This window comes from Artemia sp. Qi Xiang Cuo, unplaced genomic scaffold (genome assembly GCF_049724085.1).
Source record: "Artemia sp. Qi Xiang Cuo unplaced genomic scaffold, ASM4972408v1 HiC_scaffold_22, whole genome shotgun sequence".
Classification (NCBI taxonomy): domain Eukaryota; kingdom Metazoa; phylum Arthropoda; class Branchiopoda; order Anostraca; family Artemiidae; genus Artemia; species Artemia sp. Qi Xiang Cuo.
The window spans coordinates 6,519,671-6,530,349 of NW_028297431.1; the positions used below are offsets into that span (position 1 = coordinate 6,519,671).

The window sequence follows — 10,679 nt, forward strand, 5'->3', positions numbered from 1 at the left end:
CTCCCCCACAGCCCTCATAACAACGTTTTTAAACTATGCCCTGGGGGCATATAAGGTTTATATAGAAGGCGTTGTCGTAGAAACTTCAAAACAGGCTCATTCATTTGGAAATTAAAAAGCTAGTGCCCTGTTTAATAGTCGAAAGTGATTGGAGTGTAACTAGCCCCCCTCCCCCCAAGCCAATCATTTCCCCAAATACATCAAAGCCAAATTTTCAGAGAGCCAGTATGTTCAGCGTAGTTTATTTTCAGAGAGAAAACACATTTTTGAGGAGGATACTCCACCAAAGCCCTCAGAGCAAGGTTTTTAAGCTGTGCCCTGGGGGCATATAAGTTTTTTATAGAAGGTGTTGTCATAGAAACATCAAAACAGGCTCATTCAAATGGAAAGTAAAGGGCTAGTGCCCTTTTTAAAAGTTGAAAATGATTGAAGGGCAACTGGCCCCCCCACGCCCATCATTCCCCCAAACACATCCAATCAAAATTTTGAGATAGCCATTTTGTTCAGCTTAGTTGATTTCCAAATAGAAAATATATTTTTGAGGATACTCCCCCACAACCCTCAGGGCTAATCCTAAGTCTCACATAGTAGCATGTATATAATTATTTTCTAGAGTCTTAAAATATGTTTATTTTAAGATTTCATTCTCTGCTTCTTATTCAAAATCTGATGCTCTCTTTTCTTTGCTAATCCTATATTATTGTGGTATTTGGTCTATTTAAGTTCAGAAATTGAGGAGTAGCTAACATAGCAATTGAAAAAGCGCAATTGTCTAGAACAAAAATAGAGTATATGTGGAAAAAAACCTCACTGATCTTCAAATATTGATCCCTGCGATTTCCCATTAACTTGTTTTTAATAAAAATTATTTTCACATCATGGAAAATAATTTTTTGCTTGTTTCCGGTAGTTTTTCTTTGTATATTTGCTTGTTTCCGGTAGTTTTTCTTTTTGATATATTTCTAAACCCTTAAATGTAACTAGAAGTTGTCCCATCACTATTTTGTTCACAATGTCCTTATTTTTACGTTTTATTTCCTCGACTTCATCTATTATCGCACATTTTTTCTGTTTCTAATAATTTATGGCCTAGATCCTTTAATTTATGAAGATACTCTTTCCTAGAACCCAAGTTTTTTAGCCTGTTTCTGAATTGGGGTTATTCGTGTCTAAGTTCATTACTTGAAACTGCTAAGAGTTTGAATTCAGGCACGTTTTTTCTACTTTCGTATTATCATATTAAATCAATGAGTGTGGTAATTTTTAAAATGGCACTGCTGATAGAGCCGATTTGTAAATGCAGCATTTAAAACGTATGCAAAAAAAAAAAAAAAAAAAAAAGCCGCAAAAATAAAAATAATAAAAACCATGCTATGAATAAAAATTGAAAACCCCAACCAAAAAAAACTGGTAGGCACTAGACCTGCATTTAACAAAAGAGATACTTCTTTATTGGAAAGCAAGATGTTTTAATTAGTGTGTTGACATAAGAGACAGCAATGTGTATAAAAATTTTCAAAATTACTCTCTCATAGATTCTTCGGTAGGTTCAGCAGGGGCAGACTGGGTTTGGTTCGGTCGGTCAATGTCAGACATCTTCTTTGTTCCTGAGACTATATCATCAATCCTTAGAAGAAGAATTGCAGTCTGAAAATAAATACAAAATATTTGATTTATACTTATACATACATGAAGGGGGGGGGGGGGGGGGGTCGGGAATCCCTTCACCCTAAAAGTCAGCCTTTATTATCATTTTTCATAATGAATCTGGACTGTGGGAATGAACTTTTTTTTTGTCACAGCAGTGCTATTTTTGTATTATAGCACATATTGTAGCTCTTGAACACATCATGGCAACTGCTGGCTATTTTGTTATACGAAATAAAGTTGATAGTTCATAGATTTTTGTTCGGGAGGGGGGGGGTTCTTTTTCTCAACCCCCTCCCCCCAAAAAATCTTCCGAACACATCGAAAATTTGTTTATAAGCATATTTGTGACGTTTTTATGATAACAAAATTTAGGGGGGGGGGTTAAAACCCAGCAATCTTCCCTTTGATAAGCCTTCAACTTTTCTTTTAGAACTATCACTCCTTATTAGTACTTTTTCTGCATCATTGTGAATAATAGCTCCGGTGCCAAAGATGTAGTTTTTGTGAAAAATTGCATCCTAGTTTAATTCCATCATGTTTGACTCTTAAAAAGGCACTAAAATTTTCAATTTCGAACCGAATGAGCCTTCTCCCAAGTTTTCTTCACTTAAACCCTTGCTTGATTGAAAATCTCTCTATTTTCTTTCTTGTTATTCTTTCATCTTTTTACAGTTGCACGGCCATCTTCCTGCTGCTCTATATAATAATATATCTTTTGTTTCCGATCAATCGACTTATTATCTCCGTACTTCCAGCAATTTACAGATTCTTCATACTGCATCAGGGAGGTCTGATTTCAATCTTCTGACAGCTTGCGACAGCAATTGGAACACACTCCCTGCGTTTACACGAAGCTGCTGCACGTTTGGTACATTAAAAAATTATGTCAAGGAATTTGTAGCTAGTAATTCAGTTTTTTCCGGTTTCTCTTGGAGTGATGTCTCTGGATTGAATTCGATATTTATTTGATCTGGTAAATTCATGTGTTATTCCCTGCATAGCTTGTCATTCTGGGGATTATTAAGGTGGGCGAATGGATTTTTTTTATATTTTGTTTCCTGTCCCGGTGTGACTAAGGATGGAGAATAAGCTACTTTCAGTACCTATGTAACCTATCCTCAGTAGCTTCTCGTCATTTTTCCACATGATTTGGTGAACAACACTGAGAAAATCAATTGCTGGGGAGCAGTAACTGGAGTACAGTCAGGCCTCTTCTGTTGAAACGTGTACGACCAGGAACAATCTTACCGTACGAAATTCGTAGGTTCTAGAGTACCATACTAACAATAAAAGAACAAGTAGAAGTTAGCGACCAACCGAAGGCAAGGCCAAGCCATTTAAACTGTTCAACACACAGTATTGATGTTGTTTCCGTTACTAATGGGGGACAGGAATCTGGAATCTATATACTCTTCTCTAGATGACTAGAGCAGGTTCTGCGGATGAAGGATGACAGATTGCCAAAGATTGTCCTTTTCGGCCAGCTGTCCAGGGCTAAACGTAAAGCAGGTCATCCGCGGTAGGGGGGAGGATGTCGTAAAGAAAGATTTAAGAGAAATGGGAACTTCCTGGGAGGCTGTAAAGAGAAAGGCTTCGAATAGATTGGGATGGAAGAGGAGCGTTCGTAGCTGTTTTGGCCTGAGGCGGCTTAGTGCTGCGATGAGTTGTTAGTGGTAGTATATATTCTTCTCCCCATTCCTTTGCTCGACACGGAAGATGAACTGTGAACATCAATCCAACATATCTAACATTTCTTTTGGTTTTGTTTTAATGGTCTTTATATGTATAGAAAAAAGAGGAAAATCAATTTTCGTCTATAGACATACCATCGATTGAAAAATAGACCTTGTGGGTCAATAAAACAACTATACTGAAGACACAGAAAATGTAATTTTATAATTCCCACGAATTACACGAATAAAAACTAAAATGAATGACCAAATGTTTAATATTTCATACTTAGTTTTCTCAGTTTTGAACTTGCATTTGCAGTGATCATTGATGTCTTGTTTTTAGGTTGGATTGTTGGAATCAGAACAGTTCTGTTTGTAAAATTTTTGGAAGCAGCAAAACTATCCCATGTAAGTAATTTTCCCTTAAATCAGAGAGCACCGGGCACTTTCGGAGAAAATGGTCCAAATCTTCGTCCTCATCCCTACAAAGAGGACACACATACCGACCATCAGGATGTACTATCCCCCTGTCGAACACCATTTGCCTGGTCTGGATCGGAAGGCAATTCGCCCTAAGATTACATTGACATAAATTCATAGCCGGTAAATTGAATTTAAAATAAATTTCCTCTCCAAACTAGGTTTAACCTGATTATAATGCTTCAATGTAGCAGAATTTAAAACCAGCCCTTGCCAATACTGAATTTATTGACCCTCTAAGATAAATCGTAGCTGGCTTACTAAATTTGTTGGTGGATCACAGAAGCCAAGATCTTCATTCCATAAGTAAGAGCTTCCTACTCCTCCTAGTAATAAGCTAAGGTGGGATGGCTATGACGTTTTCGAACTATAACTCAACATCTGATAATAAGTTCCTCTTGCTAGTCCATATTCCTTACACCTGGTGGGCTTAAGCAAAAATCTAAACATCACAATAAACCCACTTAATTTTAACGAATACAGGCCCATATAACCTTTGAGAATCTGTGAATGAGTTGTCTGATGTAATCCAAACAGTCTTTTATAATACTGGAGCTGAAGGGACTCCAACTTCTCTGCTGCTTCTCCGCCCCAAATCTCTGCTCCATATTCTATTACTGGTAAATTTTTTGTATTAAATATTCTTTTATGCATTTTTAGGTTTTAAGTTTTTTCATCTAACATGTTTTGTTAAGGTTGTTATATAAGATATTGGGCACTTGCATGATATACGCCCTACAGCTCAAGTGGTTCATTCATTGACACATTATAGAATCGGTATTTTTTCGTTGGTTTCTTTCAGATAAGCGTGAGACAAGACAAATAGAAGTGAAAGAATAGACAGAAAATATATAGTTTAGGCTATATATTTGCAAATTAGGGTAAGAGGTAAAGTATTTGGACAGTGTGAAGTTAGAAAACAATTCTAACTAAATAATATGCAGAATATTTTTAGTTGTTGGCTGGAACTTACCCCAGAAATAGTTGTGAAATCTCAAAAATAGCCTGGATTGATTTTGGAAATAAAATTTTAACACTCATTAATCATAGACTAGGTTACGGGAGACATTTACCTTTGTTTTAAATTGCAGAATTCAGATCGTCATTTACTCACACAAAAACGACTGTGATGAAACAACTGATAGCCATCTAGAGAGCGGTGAAACAGGGACGTGTCCCTTATGGCACTGAGAAACTTGCGAGTTAATCCTGTAAGTTAAAAGAAATTCAAGTTTTGTTAAAATACTATTCAGTTTAAAATTTTAAACTAAATAGTATTAGCCGCTATCACAAATAGTGATAGCGGCTGGGAAATAAAAAGTTTTGATTGGGGGATGTTTATTCCATTTCTCAAAAATCAGGCAAATTTTCAGCAGCTGCGTAGCATTTGACGGGTAGCATTAGAATTAATAAATTTTATACATTTGGGATTAACATTCAAATCCGATTCTTCGATGTACTAAATTTTGCGACAAAACGGCATCATTTATGTCACCGAAGAGGATCAAAATAACGGAGAGTACAAAGTATAAGATAGCCAATCAATTTTTGATGTTTTATCCCCTCCCCCTACCTAGCTGAAGATTCTGAGCATCAAATTGTGAAACGAGGAAGATCATATTTTTCACTGTTAGCATGTATCTCTCTATTTATTTCATTTTGTTCTGCCATGGGTAGCAAATTACTGCAAAATTGTAAAGAACTGTTTGATGACTTGTTTAAAAGTAACTGCCTCTGTCTAAGTGCCTCTGATAAATTAGTCTCAATAGCTTAATCATAAAGTGACGGATGGCATCAAATGGTAATATTTGGTTGTCTTTTCAAGATTGGAAAGACAGGGAAGCATTACAAGGAAACCATTTTAATCTCCATGGTCGAAAACCCATAACCAAAGGGTTTACAATCCTTCCTTGCATATTCCTCCTCCCAGCCCCCATAGCAAGGGAAAAAACTGTAATGTATTTTGAAAAAACTGCTCAATGAAATAACAAAATCGTTTATTTACTTTCGTTTTAAGGAATATAATTGAATTTGCTGTGTGGAATTTTTCATAAGATACCGGTAACTACGTATCCTTCGGGTTTTAGTTATGCGAAAAAGTTGCACATATCTTGTGGGAAAATTTACTATTTTATTCTCCTAGATTAAGAAAACTCTTATTGATTTCATTAATTTCATCCGTCAAAATTAAACATATATCTTTTTGTAATGTAATTTTTTATATTTAAAAAAATTAGGAATGATTAACAACAAAAGTCCAAATTTTTATTGAGGAAGCAAAGATCGATGTTATAACTTAAAACGAAGGAATAATATTGCTGCGCAAGTTGCTCTAGCGACGCCAAATGGGAGTCGCAGTCGTCCCTCCTAGATTTTTGGTCCCCTCGCTAGATTTTGAAAAACATATTTTTTCGGGTGTTTTCATTAAAAATACCTGATTTTGCAATTTCATGGAGAAATTTAAAAACGCCAAAATTGTCCCCTCTTTTGGATTTTGAAAAAGCACTCCCCCCCCTTTCGTGATACAACACTATCTTTAGGGGTGGGGAAAAAGGGCGTTTGGGAGGGGGGGGGTATTTGCCCTTCGATCAATTTTGACTCTTAAGAGCTGGACTAGAACTTCCAATTTCCAATCAAATGAAGAAACTTCGAAAGGGCTCATTTGGCTGGAAATTGCGAAGTGCCCTCTTGAATAGTAAAAAGTGATTGCAGGGCAACCATTCCCCCCACCCCCTGATACCCATCATTTCCCCAAACACTTCCACTTAAAATTTTAATATAGTTGTTTTGTTTGACGTAGTTTAAAAGTCCAGAAATTATTTCTTTGAGGATGAGACCCCCCCCCAATTCCTCAGGACAAGGGTTGCAAGTTTTGCCCCAAGGGCATATAAGGTTTTATTGAGACAGTGGTCCTTAGATTTGCCCCACCCAATCCACTAAATCAAACTTCAAATCCGTGGCTTCTTTTGAATCATATTATCTTTCAATGGCCCAGACACGGAAGACAAATAGAATCTAACTTGAAAGTTTATTTATTGCAATATAATCTTAGTAAAAGAACGTTATATTCTATGAAGATCAAATTAAATGAACAGGTTATGATATGTAAAAGAAAATATAACCACTGCTGAGCTAAAAATTGTATTTTCTTTCGCACATTAATTAAAAACAGAAGAAATTGTAGGAAAAATTGAAAAAAATCTTTAGATTTCTAGGGGACAAGGTTACTATGAACCCCCTCCTCCGCTCATTCTATGTCAGTACTTAAACATTCAAACAAATAAAATTAAAACACATTTCATATTTTGCAAATCGATACATAAGAAATACAGAACGTGTCACTTCCGATTGCTTTTGTTTTTTTTTCTAGGAAGGACACGAGGGAGGGGGGAGAAATAGGGTGGAAACTTTAAAGTTTATTCACTAATTTTTTAATTTTTGGAATTAACTCTTAACACTTTAGAATATACTGCTAACGAATTTTCTAACTGTATCTAATATTTCTAATTTAACTCAACTGGTTTTACCTTTTTTGTGATTTACCACCCTTCCTCAATACCACTTCCAAAGAGATTCCTGCGAACATGATTCTTATATATCTCGCATCATACAAAAAGTATATAATTGGTAATTCGATGTGTGTGTTTGTGTGTTGACTTGTGCCTGTGTTTTCTTATATGTGTTTTTGCGCCCCTCAGTATAATCCTGCTAAGTAACTAAGAAGACTAATCCGCCTTTCCATGACAAATTTACAATGAAAAATAAGTAGCATACAAACAGAATTAAATTAAATGAAACTGATGTATTAGATATCTATACAATATAGGACAAGTTCGTAAAGTAATAAATCAATGCATACGCATACTAATGAACGTATTTTGGAGGAAATACAACATCTCGGAGGCATATGGACGTAAAAACATTAAAAATTAAGACAATTTGTATGGAAATACAAGAAAAGCAAGAATATGGAAAAATTCGGGATTTCACAGCAAAAGACCCTCAGTTATCGTAGGTATCAACATTAAAATACAACAACGAAAGCAAACGGCCTATAATCTCTTCTTTATGATTTTTTCGTTTGACAAACGGCCATCACATGTTCAAGTTAATAGAGCCGGATAAGTTTGGATTTTTTTTTCGTTGAAATGTAAGAGTTGGAATATTTCAGTAGTGTTTGTTAGGATTTACCTTGTCACTGTAACATTCTGAAGATGTTTCAAAGTTCATTTTGGATGTTTTTAGTTGAAATGTAAGAGTTGGAATATTTCAGTAGTGTTTTGTCGTGGTTTACATTGTCACTTTTACATTATGAAGATGTTTCAAAGTTCATTTTGGATTTTTTTTTTTTGAAATGTAAGAGTTTGAATATTTCAGTAGTGTTTTGTCATGGTTTACCTTGTCGAAATAGTCTTCATTGGAAAATATTTGAAAGTGTGTATTTTCCGAGAGGGGTTGCTGGGGATGAAATTGTTCATAGTAGCTAATAGATCACATTTTGATGCTAATAGATCATGTTTTGATGATAAATGCGTCGACGTTCGGGCAAAATTTAACCTAGTAATTCTACCAAAGAAACAGAGGAAACTTAAAGGGAGCGTAATTTGCTATGGGGCAGGGCGGCAACTAACCCCCTAGACTCCATTTGGCCCCCCAGCTGAAATTTAGTTTCTTCCAGCATCTTGTCAATAATAAAAGAAACCTGCATAATTCAAGCATCAAAAGAAGCAGATCAGCTTTTTTTAGTACATGTTTACCTTTATAGTACTATAAAGTACCTTTATAGTACTAAATAGTACCTTTATAGTACCAAAGGGCTTATTTTTTAGTTTTTACTGTCATTTTCACTTTATTTGGAAAATTGGCTCCAACTTTGCCCCCCCCCTCAGGATTTTGAGGAAATTACGCCACTTATTTTATTCATTTTTTTCGCCATTTGTTATCTTTATTGTACAGAGATATTAGCTTTTCATGTTTTGCATACCAATCGATATAAATAAAACCTCAAGTCTGCTGACAGCCAAACAAAGAAGTGGTTGCACATTAACTATTATAACTCTTCTATGAAAAGAATATGAGCAAATATAAATCTCATTAGACAAATTCTATGATCAGGTTCAATCCCTGCTATGGTAAGAAAACTTGTAGCATAAACTTTCTTAGGAAAATTCTTTTACTGTTCGAATCATTTTTCATATCTCTGTTTCTTTATGACTCCATGCGATTTTTCTCTTTTACCATTTGGGCAAAAAGTTCAACTTTTTTTTGGATATCAGCCCAAGTTTATAAAGGAAACCAGCAAATCATCCATTTTCTAAAATAATGGAATTTTTTAGGCCAATTGCTTTTAAACGTAATTCTAACATTATGAACTGTTACATATTTAAATTCAATCCTTAAAATACATACATTGAGCTTAAATCTGTCTTTTCAGATTTTTACTCATTATGTATAAGATTTGCCTTTGATATATTGTTTACTGATTTGAAAAATTTGACTCATTTATGACCTTAAGTAAAGAACGACGTGGGCACAATGTTTTTTTTTTTTTTTTTGTCTTAGACCAGGGCATTTCGTGTCGAAGAAGTTGTCGTAGAAACTTCGAAAAGGACTCATTCAACTGGAATTTGAAAGGGGTAGTGTCCTTTTAATCGTCAAAATTTATAAAAAAAAATTTATATATAATTTATATAAAATATTAAAATATCTCAAATAAAATAGTAATATATAATAAAATATACACATTTACATATTTATAGTATATTATATATTAATAAATATATTCATGATAATTATGATAATATATATATATATATATATATATATATATATATATATATATATATATATATATATATATATATATATATATATATATATATATATATATATATATATATATATATCATAAAGAAAGAAAAACGAGCAAAAATGGGGTTTTTATAGGCCAAATGACGATACTGAAAATTAAAAGCCAAAAATTAAAAGAATTAAAACCAAAAATTAAAAGAATTCGAAACGATAATTTCTTAAACCACATTGGCCTTACATCACATAAAGAAAGAAAAACGAGCAAAAATGGGGTTTTTATAGGCCAAATGACGATACTGAAAAAACAAAGCGAATATTTCGAGAGGACAAACGCCTCTCTTCTTCAGCGCGAAACGAAACGATGTATCAATAAAAGCCAAAATTTTGAAGGGTGAAAGGTTGACGATTTAGAAGAGTCGATGAAGTCTTTGCTCTGAGTATTTACTTTGGAACATAAAAATATTGCAAATTATTTATTTATTTATACCAAAATACGGTAAGTTTTATCAAGCTTGTCACACTAAACATTATAAAAAAGTTTATGATAATGCTGACAACATAACACATGCATACAATTCTATGAAAAATAACACACTATGAAAACATACGGGTCACAAAACAGCTAATACAAAAAAATAAAAATATTCTCGAAACGGAGTAATTGGTAATTTGCCATATGGGTAATCCAATACATGTTTATCAAATTTGAGACTCGAATCAAAGCAAACCCCAAGGTTTCGAACATACTCCACGATTGAAATTGATTTACCATCAGCGAAGTAATGGTAATGTTGAGGGAGCTTTATTTAAACGAAACAGGTTTAGAGTAAAAAAAAAAAATATAGCCCATTTCTAATTGTGAATTTTTTGTTTACCGATTGCTTTTCAAAACACTCGAACTTAAACTGTATTCTTTAAATTAAAGCAAATGAATAAAGTCCTCCATTTTCAAGGCTGCCCTACTCTTTAAAATATTCTTATATATTTGTATATATATATATATATATATATATATATATATATATATATATATATATATATATATATATATATATATATATATAT

General features: G+C 33.8%; 1 protein-coding gene across 1 annotated transcript in view; it reads right to left on the bottom strand.

The window, feature by feature from the left end:
* Positions 1-1,521: 1,521 nt before the first annotated feature.
* Positions 1,522-10,679, bottom strand: part of LOC148939097 (DNA helicase MCM9-like) — a 50,968-nt gene continuing 41,810 nt past the window's right edge. Inside the window, exons 5-6 of the mRNA XM_089107308.1 lie at positions 2,899-2,930; positions 1,522-1,647 (exon numbers count right to left, since the gene is read on the bottom strand). Coding sequence (XP_088963434.1) covers positions 1,522-1,647; positions 2,899-2,930 — 158 coding nt within the window. The remainder of the gene's footprint in view (positions 1,648-2,898; positions 2,931-10,679) is intronic.